Source organism: Gorilla gorilla, chromosome X (genome assembly GCF_029281585.2).
Source record: "Gorilla gorilla gorilla isolate KB3781 chromosome X, NHGRI_mGorGor1-v2.1_pri, whole genome shotgun sequence".
In the NCBI taxonomy this organism is placed as follows: domain Eukaryota; kingdom Metazoa; phylum Chordata; class Mammalia; order Primates; family Hominidae; genus Gorilla; species Gorilla gorilla.
The window spans coordinates 47804644-47831012 of NC_073247.2; the positions used below are offsets into that span (position 1 = coordinate 47804644).

Sequence of the window (26369 nt, forward strand, 5' to 3'; positions counted from 1 at the left end):
CATTCAAAACAGAAAAAGCACACATTTTATAAAAGGGAAACAAATATTCTTTGTAAGAATCTTGCACCTACTGCATTTTGTTCTAGCACTCAGCTCACAGGATGAAACGTCTACCTCTTGGGGCTCTTCCCTCTGAAATTGTTGTCGGACCTCTCTGGCAGCTCCAGATTGTGTTTATCACTTCTTTAATTTTATCTTGAGCTAAAACTATAGAGTTCCTTTAATGACTCTTTTCTTCATTCACTCTTTTACATCATGCTTAAGATTGCTATAAAAGTATGATTCAATTATGATAGTAATTCTTGTTTAGGCACATACATTTGTGCCACATTATTGCCAGCCACTAATGTTAAATCCTTCTAAAGCACTGCTCTACCAAGTTTTGAAATCATTTGCTTATTCTAAGTATCTTTTTGCTGATTTCAAAAGAAAAAGAACTGTATAAATAGCTTACAGAAACAATTTGAAATTACTTGTTTCAATGATAATTATTAGAGCTGATTTCACATGAATTTTCTTCTGACCCTCTGGCCTCAAGGACATATCAGTCTCTTTTCCAGATAAATCTGTCATTGTGTTTTTATTCAGATCATTGTTACCCTAATTGAAAGTATTTAATCTGTAAAATGAGGCAGCTTGCTTTTGACTACACATTGAAAATGATGGAAGATTGAATTTTAGGAAAGTAGCCAAACTGGTTCCGAATTACTTATACATCAAGGCAGATTGCTTGTTGGTTTGCTCTGGTGCCAGATGTCTTGGGTTGAAATCCCAGCTCCGATGTTCAGATGTTAAATGACCTTGACTTTATCATTATGTAACCTCTCTGAGCCTCCCTTTCCTCATCTGCAAAGTGAGGATGATAACAGAGCCTACAGTATTTTATGTGTTAAAGATTAATTAAGTTACTACCTGTAAAATTAAAATCTGGTTTACTAATTCAGTTTTTGCCTAAGCTTTGTTTTTATCCATTCAAAATAAATGCCCAATTATTTCTCTGTAATTTTTTCCAAAGGGGAAAGAATTAGACTAAAAATTTTTTATTTCCCAGAATGCCAAAAAACAGAGAAATTGAATTATGCAAGCAAGCGTGCAAAAAACATTCATGTAGATTAATCTTTGGGTATTCCAAAGTAATGTGGACAATATAAAAGAGCTACATTTTATTGTGTTTTTCTAAGGTTAGCATCATATAATTATTTAAATCACATATATTTATTGGTATTTTTGGATAAATTGAAATAGAGTAAAAGGAAGTGGTGACCTGAGAGACTGGGAAGAGAGAGATTAAAGTCTCACCTGCAGATAAAGGAAAATTTACTATAGATCAGATACTTGATAAGTTTACTTTATTCTACTTGGTGCAGTTTGATTCCAAATTTGTAAAAGAGTCTGTTATTTTTTAGGAGTGCAACTGTGATTGGCAAGTGTACAGGAGAAAGAGATGTAAAGAAATTTTTTAAATGATGTAAACCAAAATGTTAGTACTGCTTACATCTTTATGATGGAACTACAAGTGATTCGTTTTCATTTTTGCTGTTTTTGTTTTGTTTTGTTTTGTTTTGTTGAGACAGAGTTTCGCTCTTGTTGCCCAGGCTGGAATGCAATGACGCAATCTTGGCTCACCCGCAACCTCCGCCTCCCAGTTTCAAGCAGTTCTCCTGCCTCAGCCTCCCGAGTAGCTGGGACTACAGGCATGCGCCACCACGCCCAGCTAATTTTGTATTTTTAGTAGAGACAGGGTTTCTCCATGTTGGTCAGGCTGGTCTCGAACTCTCCACCTCAGGTGATCGCCTGCCTCAGCCTCCCAAAGTGCTGGGATTACAGGCATGAGCCACCACACCCAGCCCCATTTTTGCTGTTTTTACAGGAGTGAAATTTTATATAATTCACTTTTTTCAATCCTAAAAGTGATAGTTATATAAAAAATTAATGATGTGCAATTTTAGGAGCAAATTTATTGTGTAAAAAGTCTTCATACATCTATATTTAATAGTTTTTACCTGTGAATATATATCCATATTAGTGAAGCAAATGAGTACTTTGACAATTTCAGCTTTTAGATATTATCCTGAGATGAATGCTGTATCTAGACTCTACTTTTTCTTCTTTGGGCTTTTTTTAATATCGAATCTTGCATATTTTCATCTGGATTTTTAGGTGAAATTCATTGCGAACCTGTACAGCCTTTAGTAAATCATACAATGTTTCTTATAACATGTCCAGTTCCTCTTAGAATTATAGAATGTTGGAGTAATAATGTACCTTAGAGACCTCATTCAGGAGTCATTTTTATGACCACAGGGTTCTTTAAAAAGCTATATAACTAAGTGAAGTAAAATACATTACTATAAAACAAGCAGCTTTAGTGCCCATAGTATTAGTTTGGACCAAATTTGGTGTTTTATCTAAATTCCATGCCCTCATGGGACATCTGAGTTCAGAATTCCAGGTGTAATCCAACTACCTCTATTTGTCCATTTGTTTAGTGAGCTAACTCCTCTCCCCAGCTCTTCTTTTTCCAATTTGCATTCCAAGGGCTCCCTCCCTTGATGCCAGATAATTAAATAATATGAAATGGCAGACATTTCAGATCTTATCAGTGACCCATAATACCTGCAAATAAACATGATTGTAAGAAAAGCACTTTGATAAATGCAGTGAATAGCATTGCAATTGAGGGTGATCTTTGTATCAAAGTAAGGGATAGGTAATCAGTCATTTTGAAGCAGAGATTTGATTATAATATATAAAATTAATTATAATCACTAATATGTACTGAGTATTTATATGCCAGGGACTTAATTAGACATGTTATAAATGTTATCTCACTTAATGCACAGGCAGCCTATAAGGTAGGTTTGTATTATACCATTTTACAAGTGAGGAAACTGAGGCCTAAAGGAGTAACTTGACCAGGTTTCATAACTAGTAATTGGGTCAAGTTTCCTTTTTATCTTTTAAATACTTCCCCTACATGCGTTAAAGTCTTGAACTACTGGACTACTTTTCATTTGGGATTAAGGTCCAGGTTTAGAAGTAACCTAATGCAGCTTCTTCACCAGCCTGAGGTCTCTCCTAGGAACAATATATAATTTTGACCTTCAGTCAACATCTGTGCACTAAACTTTGGGGTTGGAGAGGGAGCTGAGGAGGAATGTCTGGTGGCAAGGAACCCCAAACAGAACCATTAGAAAACAAGGTGTTTCTGGAGTGTTTGAGTACTGAAAGACTACAACCGCCTAAACTTGTACATACTATTAATGATGATAGGGATCATGTGATGAGAATCTTGTAGTTGGATATGGAGAGTGATGATATTTAACATATTTTAACAGTAAATTATTTGGTATAATTAGTAAAGGGGAAAACCCTCATTACTTATTTTTCCCTCTAAAGTATCATAGCTGAAAATATAAATAACTCCAAGTCTTTAAAAACACTCTTGGATTCTGACTGACCATTTTAGGGAGGATCCAGAAGGAGCACAATTATGTATTTGTAATTTCTTGTCACATGGAAAATATAGACTTGTAGATCCTTTGATTCAGCAAATTTGGTTTTGGGTTTTTGTTCATTATGTTCATTGAACCCAGACATTTATTCATCTGGTATTTTCCATCTTTTATTCGTACTGATTTTCTATTTATTTTGTATTGTATTTTCAGAAGGAGTTTTGGAGCACCTACACAAAAGCGCAACAAGGGGAGAGTAACCGAGGAAGTGACTGGTTTCAGTTTTACCTTACCTTTCCGTTAATCTTTGGCCTCTTCATTATCCTCCTTGTCATTTTCCTAATCTGGAGATGCTTCCTAAGAAACAAAACTCGTAGACAGACAGTGACTGAAGGCCACATTCCTTTCCCTCAGCACCTTAATATTATCACCCCACCCCCCCCACCAGATGAAGTGTTTGACAGCAGTGGATTGTCTCCAGGCTTTCTGGGATACGTAGTTGGGCGCTCAGATTCCGTCTCTACTCGCCTGTCCAATTGTGATCCCCCACCAACCTATGAGGAAGCCACTGGCCAAGTGAACCTGCAGAGGAGTGAAACAGAACCTCATTTAGACCCACCCCCGGAGTATGAGGACATAGTCAACTCCAACTCAGCCAGTGCCATTCCTATGGTGCCTGTGGTCACCACCATCAAATGAAGCTGCAAACTTCTTTTTACTCTAATCATTTTTAAAATACTAATGAAAGAACTTTCTAGCACTTTACCACTACATAAATGTTCATTGACTTATTTTATTGGACTCTTACAGCATACCACTTCACACTTGTTTTATTTTCTTTAGTTTTGTTTCTTGTTATAGAATCATTATCCATGCTCATTTTTTGCTAGGGGAAATATATGAAGAGGGAAAACATACTAATGGGGGTCTTTCTGTGATGTGATGAGACATACATGTAAGTGTATATATGTGTGTATAGGCATATATACATGTGTATGCATCAACACAATATACGTAAAACTGTCTTAAAAATCCATTAACTTCTACCTAAATCACCTGGAAGGAGAGCATTACTCACCAAAATTGCAAAACAAGAGTATCAAGAATTTGTGTAATAGCCAGTGACATGCTGTAGATTTTTGCAAACTGGATGTACTTAGCATGTTTTCTAATTCTGACTGGCTTTTGTTAACTTGATAATTCTTCATCTACCTTAAAAAGAAAAAAATTACACATAGTCATTCTTGATGTTATAAATAGAAAGAGAAAAAGTGTGTGTGAGCAATAATGCATAAGCTACTGATAACTTGCTTACAGCAGATAGCAATAAGGTATTTGGTGGCATTCGGCTTGTTTTGTAATAGGGATTTTTTTTTTTGGTTGACCACTCCCCCACACTTCCAAAATTAAACAGTGTTTTCTTAGCATCTTGAATATCTCCTGCGATGTATATTAACATCTTGATGAGACAGATTTCCAGGCAACAAAATAATTTCTGAAATGGATATATGTGTGGATTAATGACAGGCAGTAAATACCCATTACTCCTTTACTCATAGCTGGTAAAATTATTCCCACTGTTTTATTGCCTTTTACTGTACGTTCTACACTCTCTCCTACTCCCACAGAATTTTCAAGCCCTTAAGAGTTTAGTTAAAATAAAATTTTTGAAATTATTTTCTTAATATTTTTATATAGGCTGATGTCTTTGCCTCAAGATTGTTAGGAGGTAATTTTCCATTGAATTATCAACTGTGATTTTTATATTGCCCTCCAAGTGGTAGAAGAAGATTGCAAAGTCCATGTTATGCTAGGTGCACAATAAATCTAGTAATAGCCCCACACAGATCTCATCATTGTTGCTACTTCCTTTTGTATTTTCGTCAGGTATTTTTTTAACTGTAGGGTTTTTACTTTTTTCTTGGAGCAGAGAGAACAGGCTGTAAATGGGTTGCCAACATAAGCTGGCTGAGAAATAAAAGAAAACAAGACAGTTGTTCATAAAGTTTCATTTTGTTTGCACTGATGGCAAATTCATTAGGTCAGTTAAGGGAAATATTTGTACCACTTCCAAACTTTTCAGCGTTGGATAAAATGATTGATGAGGCAGGCAGAAGGAATGTAGGTTTCAGGTGTGTCATTTCCTGCTGCTTCCAGCTCCATCCCTACAGACTCCTCCCCAAGTCCTGCCCTGGAACCAAAGGAAGGAGGAACACTGAGGGGAATCCTGAAGTAGGAGTCAGATGACCTGAACTCAGATCTCCCTCTATCACATGCTTGCCACCACTGTACCTTGAGCAAGAATCATATCTGACCCTCAACCTCCTCAACTCTAAAATGGGGATAACATCATTTGTCCTGCACTTCTCTAAGGGCTTTACAAGGATCAAATGAGATGGTGTGTATGTAAGAAATTTGTAAACTGTGAAGAGCTATCTACACTAAGTTCGTAATGTTATTATTATTGTGCTTCAAGGAGAATTTTCCCCTCTGTTTTCCTAAATTGTATGAGAGCTTTCACACAGTGAGAAATAGAGCAGGCTGCCCCATAAATGGGTAACATATTCCTAATCTGAGTGTGTGGGCTGTTAGAGAACCCCTGCCATGCTCTGGTCTGTTCTGAAACTGTGCCAACTGAAAGATGATAGCCCACACAACACAAACAGGTTTAAGCAAATGATGGAAAGGGAAGTAAGACGTGTGTGCTAGTTAATAGGTTTAGTAGCTTTTATGGACTGAAAATGATTGATTATATCTTGACCCTGGTCTCAGAAATGACATTTTTAGTTTTGCCATGAGTACACATCAGATATCTTTGGCTTCTATTTAAAGCTGAAGGTAGAAGTGTTTGATCCAGTGAACTGTGTATGTATATGTGGGGTTTTTTTGTTTATTTTTAAATGAAAATTAAGACACCTTTTGTGTGGACATTTTTTTGTCTTTAATGTCAGGCTTTAGATTAGACCAGCAGTTTTCAAAGTATGGCCAATGGACCCCTGGGTTCCTTGAGAGCCTTTCAGGGGGGACTATGAGATCACAATATTTTTATTATAATGTGAAGACATTGTCTTTTCACTCTATCTCAAAAAAAGTGTTTCAAATGTAAAACATTGCCATCTTCTCACAAATCTCTTTTTTTGTTTTTGAAAATATGGCTATTTTTCATAAAATGTTATTTGTGTTAGCATGTAATGGGTTTACTATGTTTAAATAAGTTAATACTTCAAAAATTTTCAGGTTTTTTTAGTATGGTGAATATTGGTAGATATAAACCTCATGAACAAAAGTACTTTGGCATCCAGATCCTCAATAAATGTTAAGAGTGTAAGGGGGTCCAGAGACCAAAAGTTTTAGAGCTACAGGATTAGACATAGGAGCAGGATATTCTGTTAGTGTGATTTCTTGCAACTTTATTTTACATTTTAAACTGCTGATATTGGATATAATGCTGCTTTTTAGAGACACCTAAATTGCAGTATCAGAATGAATGTTGATGTTTGAAGCCAAAAAGCCAAATGCTTAAACTGATCAATGACTGTAGCTTTTTAGACTGTTGGTCAAAGAACATACTACTTCACAGTAATAGCTCTATCAGCCACAGATCTCATGGTGGCTGTTGCATGATAATGATAGGATAAACAAAATACCACTGTCTTCAAGAAACATTATCTTAGGTTTGTTTGTTTGGTTTGAGTTTGATTTGGCTTTTATGTTTTTTAAAATCCCTTTTGCTACCCCATCTGGTTTTATAAACTGAGTTTCTTAGCATTCGTTAAAATTAAGGGGTTTGTTTGGAATAATATATATTTTTTATGCTTTTGTCTTTCTTACCTGATTGATATTACATTCACCTTTGATTGTTTTTTAAAAGTTTATTTTTACAGAATATATTTAGTACCTTTCTTAAGGAGTAACTGAATTGAATCAACCAGTTTGCATTTAAATAAAAGAACAGGCTCAGTGGTCTTCCTGTGGAATGGTTTACATTCCTGCATGTGCAGTAGTTGTGTCTGGAATCCTAGAATTGGCACTTTCTGCCTCCTTGCTCTAAATGTCACAAAAAATTATACTTCCTTAAAGTAAATATAATGATTTCTTCTTTTCCTATTGACCAGTACAGATAGATATGTTGTGTTTGTTTCATTTTTAATGATGACTTCAAGATTGATGATGTGATCCAATAACTGTGGAGGTAGCTTTAACTTGCTTCTGTGTAAATAGTATGTATTTTATTATAATATTTCTCATTTTAAGATGCTTGGTTTACATTAAATTATGGTATTTAACTATTTTTATGTTTATACTAGGTAGGGTCTTTCTTATGTTTCTGTGTTTTTGGTATGCTAAATAAAGCTATTTTTAAACCCAAGAGATTTTTTTTCTGCCATGTGTTAATCATATTATGGTTAGGTGGTAAATACGCTGCATATGTTCTTATTAATTATGTTCTTTTTAATAAGGTAAAATGGTTATGTTTCTTTTTTCTTATGGATTTAGGGAATATAGGTCAGTAAAAACAACAGAAATCATCTGATCAAAACCTCAGAGTGTTCTCAGCATAAGAAAGAACTTTCTGTACTACTTTTGAATGACTTTGGCATGATACAAAATGGAAACAATTGCTCTAAAGGAATAGACTGAGCTCCCTGCATAGTGTAGTTTGTCAAGTCCTGGGAATAGTGTTGTCTATAGACGCCAAGGAGCCTGTTGTTTCCTGCTTAGCAGAACAGCTTGCATTTGAAAAGAAAGCACAAGATGAAAACATTGTGACCAAAGGGCATCTTCCTATGTGTAGAGCTACCTCAAAGACTAAAAGTTGGTTTGTCACATCACTAACCAAGAACATGAGTTGATATGGTAACAAGAATTAAAATTATTTACTCCATATTCAAGGATGAATTTTAAATATAAATTATAAGTCTAATTTTATAAGCAAAAGTCCTCAAAGAGTTGTCCAAGTAGTCTTTAAAAGGTACTTTTAAAAATCTATAGCAATTTCTAAAAGTTATATAACTTACACATTGATGACTACAATCATAAAACCCAAAACCTAGATCAAGAAATTTCTAGCACTCCAGAAGGCTTCCTCATTCCCCTTCCTTAAAGATACCATGATTCTAACATCTGTCATAATAGGTCACTTTTTAAAAGTTCATATTTGGCTGTGGCCATATAGACTTGCCTTTTATTTATTTATTTATTTATTTATTTATTTTTTTATGAGACGGAGTCTTGCTCTGTCACCCAGGCTGGAGTACAGTGGCACGATCTTGGCTCACTGCAAGCTCCGCCTCCCGGGTTCATGCCATTCTCCTGCCTCAGCCTCCCAAGTAGCTGGGACTACAGGTGCCCGCCACCACGCCCGGCTAATTTTTTGTATTTTTAGTAGAGACAGGGTTTCACCGTGTTAGCTAGAATGGTCTCAATCTCCTGACCTCGTGATCTGCCCACCTCAGCCTCCCAGAGTGCTGGGATTACAGGCGTGAGCCACTGTGCCCGACCAAGTTTATAGGTTTTAGAAGCCCATGCTGTAGCAGGCGAGTGATAACAGGCTTTAATCCCCTTAAAGCCTGTTGTGGGATGGGATACTGGCATTGAGTGGGGTAAGGGTGATTAGGTTTTAATGGGAGAGTAATGGGTGTGTGATCGGTTGCCAGGGAGGGAGTAGAGGTATCCCATACTTGTGGGTTAAGGTGGGGGGATACGAGAGGAAGACGTGAAGGAGGCTTTGGGTTTAGAAGAAGGGTGGCAATGAGATGTGGCTGTAGTCCAGGAATAGTCAGGGAAGCAGATAATTTGGTTAAAATGTCTCGGCCTAATAAGGGAACTGGGCAGGTGGGGATAACTAAAAAAGAGTGCATAAAAGAATGTTGTCCAAGTTGGCACCAGAGTAGGGGAGTTTTAAGGGGTTTTGAAGCTTGGCCATCAATACCCACAACAGTTATGGGGGCAAGGGAAACAGGCCCTTGAAAAGAAGGTAATGTGGAGTGGGTAGCCCCTGTATTGATTAAACAGGGGATGGACTTACCCTCCACTGTGAGAGTTACTCGACGGTGTCCGTGATGGTCCAGGGGGCTTCCAAGGCAATCGGGCAGCGTCAGTATTCAGCTGCTAAGCCAAGGAGATCTGGAAAGGGGTCAGTCAGACAGCCTTGGGCCAGAGTTCCAGGGGCTCCGGGAGTGGCTGCTGGGCAAGTTGGATGGTCTGATTTCCAGTGGGGTCCCGCACAGATGGGACATGGCTTAGGGGGACTCCTGGGCTGCGGGCATTCCTTGGCCCAGTGGCCAGATTTCTGGCACTTGAAGCAAGATCCTGATGGAGGAGGTCCTGTAGGAATGCTTGACCGCTGCGGCTTAGGCATGTGAGGCTTAGGCATTTTGAAGTTCTTGTGTGCTGGAGGTGCGGCTGGGTTTTGTCTCACAGCAGAGGCAAGTAATTGTAACTCAGAAATGCGTTGCTGTCTGACTGTCTCCTCTCTATTATTGTACACCTTGAAGGTGAGGTTGATTAATTCCTGTTGTGGGGTTTGAGGGCTGGATTCTAATTTTTGAAGCTTTTTTCTAATGTCAGGAGCTGACTGGGTGATAAAATGCATATTTAGAATGACACGGCCTTCTGACCCTTCAGGGTCTAGGGCTGTAAAGCGTCTTAGGGTTGCTGCCAAATGAGCCATGAACTGGGCTGGGTTTTTATATTTGATGAAAAAGAGCCTAAATGCTCATTGATTTGGGAGAGGTCGGATAAAGAAAAAGGAATATTAACCTTGACTATGCCTTTAGCTCCAGCCACCTCTTTAAGAGGAAATTGTTGGGCTGATTGGGGAGGGCTAGTGGCAGAATGAAACTGTAAGCCGGACTGGGTGTGAGGAGGGGAGGTGATAGAAGGATTATAGGGTGGGGGAGCAGAGGCTGAGGAAGAATTGGAGCCTGATTCAGGAGGGGAGAGGTCAGATGGGTCGGTAGAAAAGGAAGATTGAAAAGACTTGTGATGCTTGGGGTTGGGACCTAGGGGACAGGCGGGAGGGAAAGAAGGAAGATTTGGGATGAGTTGCATTGGGAACAGAGACTAGGGAGGGGCCGATGTGTAAAAGAATGCCTGGATATCAAGCACCTTAGACCATTTGCCCATTTTATGACAAGAATTATCTAGATCTTGTAGGATGGAGAAATTGAAAGTGCTGTTTTCTGGCCATTTAGAGTCATTATCAAGTTTGTATTGGGGCCAAGAGGTGCTGCAGAAGAAAATAAGGCATTTAGGTTTTAGGTCAGGTGTGAGTTGAAGAGGTTTTAAGTTTTTGAGAACACAGACTAAGGGAGAAGAGGGAGGAATGGAGGGTGGAAGGTTGCCCATAGTGAAGGAGGCAAGCCCAGAGAAAAGAGAGGGTAGAGACACGCAGAGAAGGGGTAGAGGGTGCTTGCCCCCCAGGAAAGTGTTGCTTGCCACTAAGGGTGAAGGATCAAGGCAGGTGTGCCCGTGGTGATTAGGCACCTCTGAATCATGGGTGAATAATCAAGCAGGCATCCCCACAGTGGTTAAACACCAAGGGAAGACTGTCTTCCTGAATCCATGACCAGTGCCGGAGTTTTGGTTTCACAGATAAAACGCGTCTCTTCTGTCTCTACCAGAAAAGGAAAGGAATTGAAATTAACAGAAGGGAGAGATTGAAGGGTGGCGCCAAGATTGAAAGGAGAAAGAGGTTGAGGGATAGTGAGAGAGGTTGGAGAAGAGAGTAAAAAGAGGCCGCTTACCCGATTTAAAATTGGTGAGATGTTCCTTGGGCTGGTTGGTCTGAGGACCTGAGGTTGTAGGTGGATGTTTCTCACAGAGCAAAGAGCAGGAGGACAGAGGATTGATCTCCCAAGGGAGGTCCCCCGATCCAAGTCAGGGCACCAAATGTCACACGTGTCCGTGTGAAGAGACCACCAAACAGGCTTTGTGTGAGCAATAAAGCTTTTTAATCACCTGGGTGCAGGCGGGCTGAGTCTGAAAGAGAGTCAGCAAAGGGAAATAGGGGTGGGGCTGTTTTATAGGATTTGGGTGGGTAGTGGAAAATTACAGTCAAAGGGGGGTTTTCTCTGGCGGGCAGGGGAGTGGGTCACAAGGTGCTCAGTAGGGGAGCTTCTGAGCCAGGAGAAGGAATTTCACAAGGTTAATCGCTCAGTTAAGGCAAGAACCAGCCATTTTCACTTCTTTTGTGATTCTTCACTTGCTTCAGGCCATCTGGATGTATACGTGCAGGTCACAGGGGATATGTTGTCTTAGCTTGGGCTCAGAGGCCTGACAGCAACTTTCAAAACCCTTTGTAATCTGGTCCCGTGAGTTTATCTAACCTTATTTCTTTCTACAGTCCAGATGATAGATATTTATAAAATTCCTATTTTGTGTGAAACACTGAGATTAGAAAGTAATAGTGTCTATAGCCTTTGTCCCTGGGAATTTTTCAATCAGACTGAAAATGGTATCCTTCTAATCTTCTAACTAGTTGTCTAACCTTAAGCTCCCAGAGATTCTTCTTGCTTAAAGTCCCATGGTACTTAACATCTTTATTAGTCTATGCTATGATTTTTTTAAGTTTTTAGCAATGAGACCTAACTTTGAAACAATTTTCATGGAACTCTAATGTATTACACAGATGGGAATGTTGTTGACTACAGAAGTGTGAAGCTTGAATCCCACCATCTGTGACCTTTCTCATCAACCCTGCTTATTTCAGGTCAGTCCAAGTCACCTCTCCAAACCATAAAATTGGATGAACATAATTGAAAAGCCACTGTAATATAACATCTCCTATTGGTATCCAATTTCATAGCTCCTCATCTTAACACTTCAAAAAAGTCTTCAGAATCTCCTCCACTAATATACTGCTTGGGGTTCAAAACGTTCTTTTTAATCCAGTTGTTCCTAACTCACAAACATAGCACACTGGCTACCAACATACACTGTAATAATTATGTTAATATAAGAAAGAACCATGAATGTTAATGGTTCTGATTCTTTGTTTATATCATTTCTATCATCACCGAGTTTACCCCTTGTCAGCTTGTCACCCATAAACATCTCCTTAAACCATATTTAATCTCTAAATAAAGACAATAACAAGGTCATAATTCCATCTAACATCCAACTATACTTGGTACAACCCAAAATACACTAACCCCTTCCTCAAAAGAGGAGGCAAAGTCCTTGATTGATGTTTATTCTTCTCCCTGATATCCTATAACTTAAATACTAAGATATAAAATTACCAATACTTAAATGCTATGATACAAAGTTAATACATCTTACATGATAAGGAAATGAGGAAAGAAAACAAAGGTATTTGCTTAACACAAACACACACACACACAAATGTATTTGTTACAAACTAAGGAGGAAATGCTCATGACAATTGGAATCCTCATTCCTATAACTGGTCACATGGTTACGCATGATATTTATAACTACCTTCTTCCACTACCCATTCTGTTTTCCCTATGCCTTCAACAAGCACCTCTGCTGGTTGCCATACGTTACCTGATAAGGTAAACCAAATCTTCATTCCTGAAGTGTCTGGGCCATTAGGAGTCCTGCTTGAATTGGGCTGTTGTAGTTTTTCATCTCCTGCATTCCAGACATACTCTTCCTTACTTCCATTGTGGGGTAGTACTCCAGTTTGCCCTTGGTAGTCAGGATCAATCACCTCAGCCAGCACAGAAACTCCCTTCTTTGCCTGTAGATTAGAGAAATGAGGAGCACAAAGTGGCCAAGAGGCACTCTTAACTTCCAGTTCAATGGTATCATTGTTGTGTCTCTAGATGGAAGCATTTCTCCCTCTGGAACTAAGACCTCTAGGCTAGCAGGGGTTAAGGTGGTGGAAACAGGAAACAAAAATGTTGCTAGCAGGTTGCTGTTGGTGATAGTGAGTGGTGCCACTCCCATTTCCTTGACTTGATTCTTGGAGACATGAATCTTGGCTATGGGAGAAACAGCAGCATATATTGGATGCTGAGTAGAGGCCTTCTGGAAAACCTATCCTCAGCTCTTCAAGGTATTGCCACCTAGCTGGCACTGTAAGGAAGTCTTCAAAAGGCCATTCTACCATTGTATCAGCTGTTTCAGGATGGTAGAGAACATGGTAACTTGAGTGAATTTCATGAGCACGGGCCCATTGCCACACTTCTTTTGTTACAAAGTGAAGTTCTAAAGCAGAAGCAATGCCATGTGGAAACCATGGCAGTGTGTAAAGCATTCTGTAAGTCCATGGATGGAAGCAAATCTGTGTCTAATGTAAGTGCTATTCCAGTAAGAACAAAAGGCTGTTCCTTCCTTGGTAGAAGTGGTCCAATGTAATCAACCTGGCACCAAGGAGCTGGCTGATCACCTTGGGAAATGGCTTCAAACCAGGGGCTCAGTGTTTGCTGCTGGGAGATTGGGCTCTCAGTCATGGCTATAGCCAGGTAAGCCTTGGTGAGTGGAACTCTACATTGCTGAGCCAATGTATAACCTGCATCTCTGCCACTATGGCCACTTTGTTCATGAGCCCACTGGGCAATGACAGGGGCGGCTGGGGAAAGAGGCTGAGTGGTATCCATAGAAAAGGTCATCCTATCCACTTGATTATTTTGAGTCCTACTCTGCTGAGGTCACCCTTTGGTGAACATTCACATGGGACACAAATATCTTCACATTTCTTGCACATTGAGAGAGGCTTATTCATATAACCTCTTTTCCAAATTTTCTTGTCACTAATTTTCCAATCATGTTCCTTTCAATCTCTGATCATTCAACCAGTCCATTGGCCACAGGGAATAAATCAGTATATAATCACATCTGGACATTTCTCTTTCTAAGCAAAGTGAACAAATAGGTTTGTTGCTTGGAGTTCTGCAGACTAAGGATTTCTTTTCATGAGTGTCTTTCAGGAATATCCCGGAAAAGGGCTATAGTCCTGTAGCTGTTCAGTTTGGGGTGGTGCCTGGATATTGTGCAGAATCATCTATAAACTTAGCCTAGTCTTCTTTTCCTCTGTCAGCTAAGTGTGAGGAATTCACCATGAGGCCATGGGTGCAGGCTGAGAGTGAGAAGGCAGTGTAGCAGGAGTGAGGAACATGGGCATTTGGTCCACTTCTTCATGTAACTTACTTATGCCTTCAGAGTCCATTCAGCTCGATCACATATATACCACTTCCAACTGATGATGCAGGCAGTCCTGCTGTGCACACCCAACTTTATGGTTTGGCGGGTCAGATAACACCCAGTTTGTGATAGGCAGTTCAGGTCGCATGGTCACTTGGTGACCCATAGTCAAATATTCAGTTTCCAATAAGGCCCAGTAGCAGGCCAAGGGCTATTTTTCAAAAGGAGAGTAGATACCTACTCTCCTTTTAAAATAGTGGGTAAAAGAGCAGAGGGTGGCAGGGTGTGCTCCGAAATCCCAAGGGTCTTCTCTGTGTTTCACTCATAGAGGCCTGCCAAAGGATCCAAACAGCATTTTTATCTGACACTGATACCAAGCACCATTGGATCTGCTGGATCATATGGCCCAAGAGCAGAGTAGTTTGCAGATCAGCCTGAACCCATGGCAGAGCCTTCTCCTTTTCTGGGCCCCACTCAAAACTAGCAGCTTTTTAGGTCACTCAGTACTTGAGTTGAAGTAACACACCCAAATGAGGAATATCATTTGGGTATTCCTCCAAATCCAAAGAGGCCTACAAGGCATTCTGCCTCTTTTGTTGTTGTTGTTGGGGCCAGATGCAACAACTTATCCCTTATCTTAGAAGGAATATCTTCATGTCCCATACCACTGGACCCCTAGAAATTTCACTGAGGTAAAAGGACACTGAATTTTAGTTGGATTTATTTCCCATCCACTGGCATGCGAAATTCTTACCAATAACCCTAGAGTAGTTGCTACTTGGTGCTCACTAGGTCCTCAATATAATGGACAAGTGTGATATCTTGTGGAAGGAAAAGGCAACCAAGAGCCCTGAGAATGAAATTATAACATAGGGTTAGAGAGTTGATATACCTCTGATTTAGGACAGTGAAGGTATATTGCTGGCCTTTCCAGCTGAAAGCAAACTGCTTCTGGTGGGCATATGGGCAGTGAAGAAAGAAAAGCAATTTTATCTGAGGAATGTGAGCCATTTTAAATTATCAGGTCCAGAGAGGCATTAAATTGAGACAGCAGTCATATCCTCCTTCCCCCATTGAGCTATGTATTCATCTCTTGAAATATAACCAAGCCCTTATTATAAAGATCATAAGATGTTTGTTTTATTTATTGTCTTTTTTCTTTGTCCTCTTCCTCATCCATGCATGCTTGCTTGTATCTAGTCATTTCTATAGAGGGTAGACATTAGTTATTGATAAACTTCAAATCCTGACCCCTGGAGCTACCCTCAGAATCAATGAACTTGTTTTTCTTTTAAAGAACAGTGATCCATAGGTCATGCAGACCTCCTTGATGACATCCAGAAGTTTGATTGGAACTGATGAGATCTAGATTCCAGGGAGTGCAAAGAGATTTGATCATTGGGGGATCCCACCTCCTACATTCTTACCTTACTCATAAAAGTCCCCAGTTATTTCAAAGGCAGGTCAGATTTGAGACTGTCTCACCTGCCCTCTCACTTTGGCCAAGTTGAATAAACCTTTCTCTGCTCCTAAGCACTGATATGTCTGTGTTTGGCTTAACATGTGCATCAGGCACGTGAGCCTAAATTTCAGGAATCGATAACAGATTTTGATGACTGCAGCAGGACACATGTGCTCATGGCCAGTAGGTCCCAGTCAGGTTGGGCAAATGGGCATCCACACAGCTGCCTGGGTGTGTTGCTTTGGGTGAGCCCTGGGGTCACCCTTCTCAGTAGGTGTCAGCTGCCCTTGGCACCCTAGGAGCTTGGAGCAGAGAAACATCTTGGACTGCTTCCTCAATTTTCAGTTTTGATTTGAAGGGCAAGTTGTTACACATGCACAACCAAATCTCTCATTCTCTCCATTTGTATTTTGAAGAGAGCCCATTTGGGAGAGTAAGTAGAATGGTAGCCTATACTGATTTGCTTGTTTGTGTACCTGCAGTAGTTTGGTTTTGTGTGTGTGTGGAAGGATTGAATGTGGGAAATTCAGGATCAATCTCAGAGTGCGGCCTTTTTTGGCTGTGTTTTCCAGAATTGGGCCACTTTCAGCTAGGAGTCCATGAGGAAAAAGAAAATGTTTTCATTATTATTATTATTATTATTACACTGCTTGGTCTCAATATGCCTTAGATTCTGGGGTAAAGTGGCTTGTGAATGGGTCTTTAAATTATGTTACTATAATGCAACTAGAACTGTTTTGTAAGAGGGAGAGAAAATGGGATGAGATCCCATATGTTTGGATTTTTATGTTTTTGTGTCAGAATAAACCTGCTCAAAAGAGGTGTAGTATAACTTGATGCCGCAAAAGGAAGAATAGCCCAAACCTAAGGTTTTAGACTTTCCACCATTAGATGTAGAGGACAAGGTGCTGATCAGCACCTTGAATCCCCCGAATAATCATCCTGGTCCTCTGCCCCTTCCTCTGCCACCTGTGGCTCCAGCACATCCCCCTCCTTATGGAACATGTGGAGCAGGAGGAGGACACCCCCAATCCCTCATGGGGGAAAAATCAGGATAGGTTATGAATTCTTCTTCTTGTACCTGACAGGTAACAAAATTTGGCCAGGGAGCCACAGGCCCCTAGGTAGGGCAGTTTCCTCTCTGCTAATCCCCTGTTAGGATAATGTGAATGAGCATTTGGCTGATATGATGTGGGTGCACTCCACTTTTCCCACTTCAGATCTGTTCAATTGGAAAAGCAATAATCCCTCCAATCAAGATGACCCCAAGTAAATGGCTGAGCAATTCTCATCCATACTTCTGACCTATTATCCCACATGGGCAGATATCCAGGCTTTGTTAAATGTACTGCTCACAGCAAATAAAAGGAACATTGTCATAGAAAAAAACTAAAGAGGAAGCAACCTGGCTCCATCTTGAGGATGGAAATAATCTCCCTGAGCCAATGCAGTCAGTCCGCACCACGGAACCCAGTTAGGATGTAAATAATGGAGGTCTTCCCCACTTAGAGCACTATTAAAATTGTATCCTTGAAGGTTTAAAGAAAGGGGTCCCTCCAAGAGCCTTAGTAAAGTACAGGAGGTGTAGCAGCAACCAAATGAGGCCTTCACAATTCTTGGAAAGACTATCAGACATATCAAAAGTTCGCAGGTGGAACTGGAAAATCAGAGAATGGTTAATATGGGCTTCATCTGTCAGAGTGTCCCTGATATTCAAAGAAAATTGCCAAAGGTAGATGAAGCCATTGTGTTGCCAAACACATTTAGTCTAGTTAGCTTTTAGGGTGTACTATGCTTGGGTTAAGGATCAGGAAAAGCACAAATTAAAGCAACAAGTATCCATGTTGGTGATGGTGCTTGACTTTCAACCTAAAAGAAATGAAAAAAATCAAAGCAAAAGGAGGATCCACCCCACCTTAGGGAAGAACCAGTCCACTTATTGTAAGGAAGAAGGAATCGGAAAAAGGGCCATCCCAAACTGACCAAAGTGGCTGTCAAGCCCAACTCTTCCTCAGAATCAGATGATGGGAAGGGGAAAAGACTGAGATGAAAGTTGATACAGCCCAAGGTGTCCCTGAGACTTTGAATGACCAGTATCTGTATCCCCACAGGAACCCAAGATACAATTGATATTGGGGAACAGAATGATTGATTTCTTAAATGATAAGTTGCCACATGATCAGTAATTAACATTTGTCTCTTCCCAATTATGGGAGAAACCAAGATTGTTATGGGGATATTGGAAGATGCCATTATTTGCCCCTTTCTACAACCCTTAGATTGCCATTTAGGAGAGACCAGCCTGAAAGTTTCCTGTATGTGCCTGGATTCCCAGTGCCCCTCCTGGGCCAGGATTTGCTTGCCAAATTGTGTGCTCAATTTGTCTTTTCCTCCAGACACCTAGACATAGGGGTTCCTCCTGAACAAGCTTGCAGGTTTCAAAAGCTCCAACTCCAGCCAGAAAATACAGAAGTTTAGGACATTCCAGAGAAAATTCTCATGAGGTTAGAGGCCCTCTTAGCGCAGTGTGCAGCGCGTCAGTCTCATAATCTGAAAATTCTCATGAGGCTAAGGGAAGATATTTGGGCTTCAGGGAAGCTGGGGAGAATGGTCACAGCCAAGCTTGTAAAAAATAAATGAGGGACACAGAATACCTAATCTAAAACAACACCCATTAAAGGAGGCAGCATGAAAGGGCATTCAGCTGCTCTTGGAAGCCTTTTTGGGACAAGGACTAATTCAGCCCTGTCACTTCCCCTACAACACTCCTGTCTTGCTGGTTCACAAGCCCTGTTCAGCTGACTACTGGCTTGTGCAAGACTTCAGGGTTATTCATGAACTAGTCCAGGACATATACCCTATGGTACCTAATCCCTATACCTTGCTGACAAGCTTATCAGGAGATAAGACAAGGTAAATCATTACATGGTTTATAATTTTGGATCTGAAAGATGCCTTCTTTTGCATACTGCCAGATACGGAGTCACAAGAGGTCTTTGCATTTGAATGGCCAAGACCAGGAATGCAGGTGAATTAGCAGTACTGTTGGAGTGTGTTATCTCAGGGATTTTTAAAATTTACCCGCAAGCTTTGGGAGAATTTTGGCATGGGACTTAAGGGACTTCTGACCGAAAGAAGAATGCTTTTACAAGATGATACCTTTGTTTCTAGTAAGACTCTTAGAGATTCCCTTGAAAATACCATCCAAATACTGAGTTTTCTAACAGAAAGAGGCTATCAGATTTCCAAAAGAAAAAGCCCAAATCTCCCAAGCCCTGATCTCCAAATACTTGGAGTTTGAACCAACTAAGGGACAAAGAAATCTTCTCCCAGACTGCTGAGAGGCAATATCCTGGGCAGCCGTCCCCACGGCCTGCAAACAACTGTGAGGGTTTGTAAGTATAGTAGGATTTTGTTGAATTTGGATTCCAAATTTTGAACTTACAGTAAAACCTCTTTATGAGGTCCTAAAGGGAAAGGAATCTGAACCCTTGGTCAGGACCTCAGAATGCCAACATTCTTTTAATAAAGCCAAAGAAAGGTTAATGGCTGCTCCTGCACTGGGTCTTCCAAATGTCAGAAAATTTGTTGATGTATTTGTGCATGAAAAACAAGGCATGAGCTTGGGAGTTCTAACTCAAAGTTTGGGACCTTACTGGAGATCAATTGTTTATTTCACTAAATAGCTTGATCAGGTGGTGAAGGGTTGGCTTCCCTGCCTCCAAGCAGTAGTTGCAACTTGTTACCTCCTCTAGGAGGCTGAAAAGTTAACTCTCAGACAGCCATCACCATTCACACACTGCATCACATCCTCCCTCTCTTACAGCAAAAAGGAGGGGTATTAGCTGACTCCAGAGAGGTTAGGGAAATCCAGGCTATGTTCCTTTACAAACCAGAGTTAAAAATAAAGGCGGTCTCAGTTCTTAACACTACTACCTTAAAGCCTACAGAAACGGAGCCAGGGCTACACCTAATTTTCTTCAGAATATTCAGCAGATCTTTTCCAGCTGACCAAACCTGGTGTATTAGCCCTTGGCACATCCTGACCTGAAACTGTTCACAGATGAAAGCAGCTTCAAGGACCATGGAAGTCATCATGCAGGGTATGTGTGGTCGGTACCTTACAAGGCACTGTGAAAGCCAAAGCCTTATTGCCAGACACCTCAGTACCTCAGCTCAACAGCCTGAGCTCACTGCCTTACTCTTGTCATCCAATTGGATAAGAACAAAATTGGGAATATTTATATAGACTCTAAATATGCTTTCTCTGTGGCACATGCCCATGGGGCTATTTAGAATGAGAGAGGGCCTTTGACTAGTGATAACAAGGAAATCAAATATGTCTCTGATATTTTGGCCTTATAAGAATCTGTAAATGCCCCCAGAGTGGTGGCTATCATCCACTATCCTAGCCATCAAAAAGGGGAAATCAACATGCCAACCTGGCAGCGAAACAGGCTGCAAAAACATTGGACTTTGAGGCCTTCTTAGCCCTGTTTGTACCGCAGGTTGATCTTACTAAGTAAGTCTCAACCTTGCTATACTGAAGGAGATTTAAAGTGGCCCAAGGATTGGGGATTTACGTCCCCAGCCCCAGGCCATCCAGGCTAGATATGTAATTTGGGAGGCATTATATTGGTACCTGGAGCCCTCCTTAAAGATACAGTGAGTTGGCTGGCGCAGTGGCTCATGCCTGTAATCCCAGCACTTTGGGAGGCCGACACAGGTGGATCACTTAAGGCCAGGAGTTCGAGACCAGCCTGGCCAACATGGTGAAACGCTGTCTCTTCAAAAAATACAAAAACACTAGCCAGGCATGGGATCACTTGAACCTGGAAGGCAGAGGTTGCAGTGAGCCGAGATTGTGCCACCGCACTCCATCCTGGGTGACAGGACAGGACTCTGCCTAAAAAAAAAAAAAAAAAAAAAAATTAGTGAGCAAGTTTCATCAAAGCACCCATTACAGAAAAGATGCAACCCTTTAATGGCTACGTTAGTACTTGATTAGTCCCAATATGCAATGGGTAATCCAAAATATGATCCATCAGTGCACTCTCTGTGCTCAAAACCATCCTAAAACTGGACCCCTACCCCCTGTTCAGGGGACTCTTGAGGAGATTCTCCATATGAGGATTGGCAAGTTGATTTCACAACAATGCTGTGAGTGCCCAAAGGCTATAGATATCTTTTTTTTTTTTTTGTATACACATTTACAGGATGGATGGAGGCGTACCCTACCTGAAATGGCCCACAGCTTACTTAAAGAGATAATCCCCTGGTATGGACTCCCTTTGATATTCAGAGTGACAACAACACAACATTTGTCTCTCAGGTAGTACAGGAAATGTCTCAGATCCTAGACATTGAATAGAAACTTTACACAGCATGGTGTCCACAATCCACAGGAAATACTGAAAAAAATGAATCGTACTATAAAAAGAACAATTGCTAAGATGTGCCAAGAAACCAGTCTAACTTGGGACAAGGTACTGCCCTCTGCCCTGCTGAGAATTCAGGTTGCTCCCTAAAGTAGGCTCCAATTGAGTGCTTTTGAAATTAAATTGCCAAATTAAAAAGTAACCTCTGTTCAAGAGTTTGCTTCTGACAGGTTGGCCTTCCCCATGGACATGCCACTTCACTCTTTCCAGGCCAGAGACCAAGTCCTACTCAAGACCTGGAGGGAAACTGGACTGGATCATCAACTGGTCCCTCAATGGGTAGGACCCTATGAGGTCCTCCTGACCACTCATTTATCTATCAAATTGGCTGTGGTTAAACTTTGGGTACATTATACCCACAGGTAAAGATTGCCCCTCCTCAGCTCGATGTGTGAGGTAATCAACCTAAATGGACCTGTGAACCAACTGAAAACTTGAAGCTGCTCTTTAAGAAAAACTTTGCAAATAAGTAAGGCCTTCTATCATTTAATTATGATATTCTTGCTAATCCCCATAATAATATATGGGCTTATGGTGTCTCCTGAAACCAATCTTTTCCTACAATGGGCACAGCATTATACAGATGGGTCTCACCTCTACAAGGAAATGACTGAGTACATTTACAAATCTTAATGAAAAACAATTTACAAGAAAATCAGGTCCCTGGTGTTCTAACACAAGAAAATAAAAGGTTATGGCCTGTCATTAATGTAACCCTCCAAAACCCAGGTCACAGAAAACCTTTTACTATGAATCAGACTATTCAACAAACTTCTGAATATGCTGCTCCTCTCCTGAATGAGTTCTTGGCAACCCCCCAAGTTTTGACTATTAGCAGTCACTATACTGAGGAAGGTTTCTATTTAGTTTGGGATGATTTCCTTTGGATGACACCCACCACCAGCTAGTTAAATCAAATTGACACCTAAGGAACAAAAAAAATAACTCGTATGATCATTGCCCAAATATTAATAATATGGGCTGGATGCCCCCACAACAATGTCAACATACTCTAGTGCTGCAACAAACTGACTGGTTTTCTACTGATTGGACACAGAGGCTAGGAATTTGATGACTAGCCCCAAATGGAACTAAATGGCTATGTGACACTGATCTTTGGCCCTGACTACCTTATTGAATGGATAGAATGGTGCACCCTGGGTTTCCCCTGGGTCCAGTTTCATTTGGAAAATACAGATGGACAGCCTGCAGATTTCCAATATGTGTTGTACCAATGGACCAGGTTGGTTTCCACTGTTATGACCATCTCCTATCCATTTCTGTTCCCTAAGTTAGTTTAGAAAATGTTATCTGGCATACCAGGACCCTCTCAAACTATATGCAGCATATGCTAAAGAATGCATTCAGAGGCATCTCTTTAGTGACCTCTGAAATGACCATGATGAGAAAGGCAATCTTGCAGAACTGCATGACCCTCAATGTCCTCACAGCTACACAAAGGGGAACCTATGCCATAATCAAAAACAAATGTCTTGTATACATCCCAGACAATACAGGAAACTTTAAAGATATTCACAAATTAATACCATGTCTGACCCCATGATGTTGCTAAACCAATGGTTATCTTCTTGGTGCAACTCTATACTCTCTTGATGGAAAAAATTAATAATTCTAGCTTTGATTATAGGAATAGGCATACTCCTTTGTTGTGGATTATATTGCTGCTGCACTATATGTATAAGATTTCAAAATCACCTCTCTCAGAGGATCCTAACACCTTGTTCAATGATACTGCAAAGAATTGCTTCTGTAAGTCCCAGAACACATGAATGTTTTCACCTGCAGGTAAATAAGTGCCATTCCCTGGACCCCTAGCAATGGCCCTTACCAGCAGGAAATAGTTACAATGAATCAACATACCAACTCCTCAAGATTGAGAAATGGAACAATGACATTGAGGATGTTGTAACCGAGCCCTTATTTTAAGTATCAGGTTGTTTTACTTAGTCTCCTTTGTCTTTGTCCTTTTCCTCATCCCGTGCATGCTTGCTGGTACGTAATCATTTCTGTAGAGAGTAATCACTAGTAATTGATTAACTTCATATCCTGAACCCTGGACCTGCTCTCAAGATTGATGAACCTGTTTCTATTTCAAAGAACAATGATCCTTAAGTCATGCAGATCTTGATGGCATCCAAAAGTTTGATCGGGACTGATGACATCTAGAGTCCGAGGGGCACAAACAACTTTGATGATCCCACCTCCTGCATTCCTACCTTATTCATAAAATCCTCCAATTATGTTCAAAGGCAGATCAGATTTGAGAGACTGTCTGTCCTGATCTCTTGCTTTGGCTAAATCGAATAAACCTTCCTCTGCTCCTAAGCACTGATGGGTCAGGGTTTGGCTTACTGTGCATTGAATACATGAACCAAAATTTTGGGATTTGATGACAGAAACTGCTTGCTATTGCCACAAGTAGCTATAAATTAACAATACTGCACAAGACAAGATAACCCAAGCCTTATAGATTAACAATATATAGCCAATCACTAACCAATATTATTTCTATAAACCAAAGAGAATTCCTGACAAACAACTTTGTATCAGCCCACTCTCTGTCCCCCTTTTTTGCCTTTAAAAATCTGCTTGTACACAGGCAACCAAAGCAAAAATGTACAAATGGGATCACATCAAGTTAAAAAGCTTTTGCACAGCAAAGGAAACAATCAACAAAGTGAAAAGACAACCTACAAAATGGGAGAAAACATTTGCAAACTACCCATCTGACAAGGGATTAATAACCAGAACATATAAGGAGCTCAACCCACATTATAGGAAAAAAATCTAATAAATCAAAAAATCGCAAATGATTTGAATAGTCCTTTCTCAAAAGAAGACATACAAATGGCAAACAGGGATATGAAAAAATGCTCAGCATCACTGATCATCAGAGAAATGCATATCAAAACAACAAGATATCATCTCACCCCAATTAAAATGGCTTATATCCAAAGACAGGCAATAACAAATGCTGGTGAGGATGTGGAGAAAAGGGAACTCTCCTACACTGTTGGTGAGAATGTAAATTATCACAACCACTATGGAGAACAGTTTGGCAGTTTCTCAAAAATCTAAAAATAGAGCTACCATGTAATCCAGCAATTCTAGTGCTGGGTATATACTCAAAAGGAAAAAAACAAAAACAAAAACCAGGATATCAAAGAGATATCTGCACTCCCATGTTTGTTGCAGCACTGTTCACAATAGCTAAGATTTGGAAGCAACATAAGTGTCCATCAACAGATGAATGGATAAAGTAAATGTGATCCATATGATACAGGAGGGAAAAAGAAACTATTTAGGCAGATAATGAGGGCAAAGAGTCCTCAGCAGAACTTCCCTTCTAACAAAAAGCAGCCCAAGAAATCACTTCTTTTCTAACAAAGAGCAGCCTGGAAGATCGGGCTGCAAACAAGGATAAGGAGGCTGGAAGCTTGCACTGAGGGGTATGCCAGCAGCTGCACAGATAGAAGGGGCTACCTGGGACCAGGCATGTTCACCATGGGGGAGTTTCACTGCCCCTTTTTTAGCACATGCACAGTAAGAAACAAGCAACATGGAGTAGCTCAGGCTGAGGACTCACCTGCATAATAAAAGGTTGGGGTGAGGGCTGCCAGAGATTCCCACCATATGCAGATGGCACACATGGTCCTAACCGGTTTTTCATGCCCTATGTAGATCAGATACCGCCTCCCCACTACCTCATCTATAAAAAGCCCTGCATTTCACTGTGGGACGGCAACCCTTTTTCCGGGACCCTTCTCTGTACCAAACAACTGTTCTCTTTCTCCTATTAAATTTCTGCTCTAAACCTCATATTTGGTATGTCCACGTCCTTGATTTCCTTGGCCGTGAGATCAAGAACTCTGGGTGTCACCCTAGACAATGAAGATCATTATGTTAAGTGAAATAAGCCAGGCACAGAAGCACAAACATCGCATATTCTCACTTATTTGTGGGATCCAAAAATCAAAACAATTGAATTCATGGACGTAGAGAGTAGAAAAGGATGGTTACCAGAGTCTGGGAAGGGTACTGGGGTCTGGAGGGGAGGTGGGGATGGTTAATGTGTACAAAAATAGTTAGAAAGAATGAATAAGACACTATTTGATTTCACAACAATGCGACTGTAGTCAATAATAATTGTATATTATAAAATAACTAAAAGTATAATTGGATTGCTTGTAACTCAAAAGATAAATGCTTCAGAGGATGGATACCCTATTCTCCATGATGTGATTATTACACATTGCATGCATGCATCAAAACATCTCATGTACTACACAAATATATACACATACTATGTACTCACAAAAATTAAAAAAATAAATAAAAATTTGCTTATAACAAAGGCCAGACAGAGCTCATATCCAAGTGTACCTGTGTCTCAATCTTCCTCACAGCTGTCTTTATTTTGGCTCAAGTGAACGCTTTAAATTATTTATTGTGCCTCAGCCTCTTATTTTAGGTCAACATCAAGGATGGAGATAAAAGACATCTGCCAGATGCATACCAGGCCAGATGCATACCTGGGACCAGATGATGTTTTAATTTGCTGATGCAATGAAGCAACAGCTGGTAAAGCAGCTGCAATTGGATTTTAAAGCCATCACCTGCTTAATCTTTTGATAATCTTGTCATTCTCCAAGATTCCTCTGTGTTCTATACAGGTCAAATAGAAAAGTTGAATGGGGATGTGGTGGGAATTACCACCACCTTTGCCTCTTTCAAGTCCTTGATGGTGGCACTAATCTCTGCAGTCCCTTCAGGAATGCAGTATTGCTTTGGATTTACTATTTTCCTTGGTAGAGGATTTCTAGGGGCTTCTACCTGACCTTTCCAACCCTAACAGTTCTCACTTCACAGGTCAGAGAG

The 26369-nt window shown here is 40.4% G+C and overlaps 1 protein-coding gene across 3 annotated transcripts in view; it reads left to right on the forward strand.

The window, feature by feature from the left end:
* PRRG1 (proline rich and Gla domain 1) overlaps window positions 1–7824 on the forward strand; it is a 111641-nt gene extending 103817 nt beyond the window's left edge. For all 3 annotated transcript variants that reach the window (XM_004063984.4, XM_004063985.4, XM_055375551.2), the window contains exon 4: window positions 3669–7824. In XM_004063984.4, coding sequence (XP_004064032.1) covers window positions 3669–4154 — 486 coding nt within the window. In that variant the 3' untranslated portion in view covers window positions 4155–7824. The remainder of the gene's footprint in view (window positions 1–3668) is intronic.
* Window positions 7825–26369: the final 18545 nt, after the last annotated feature.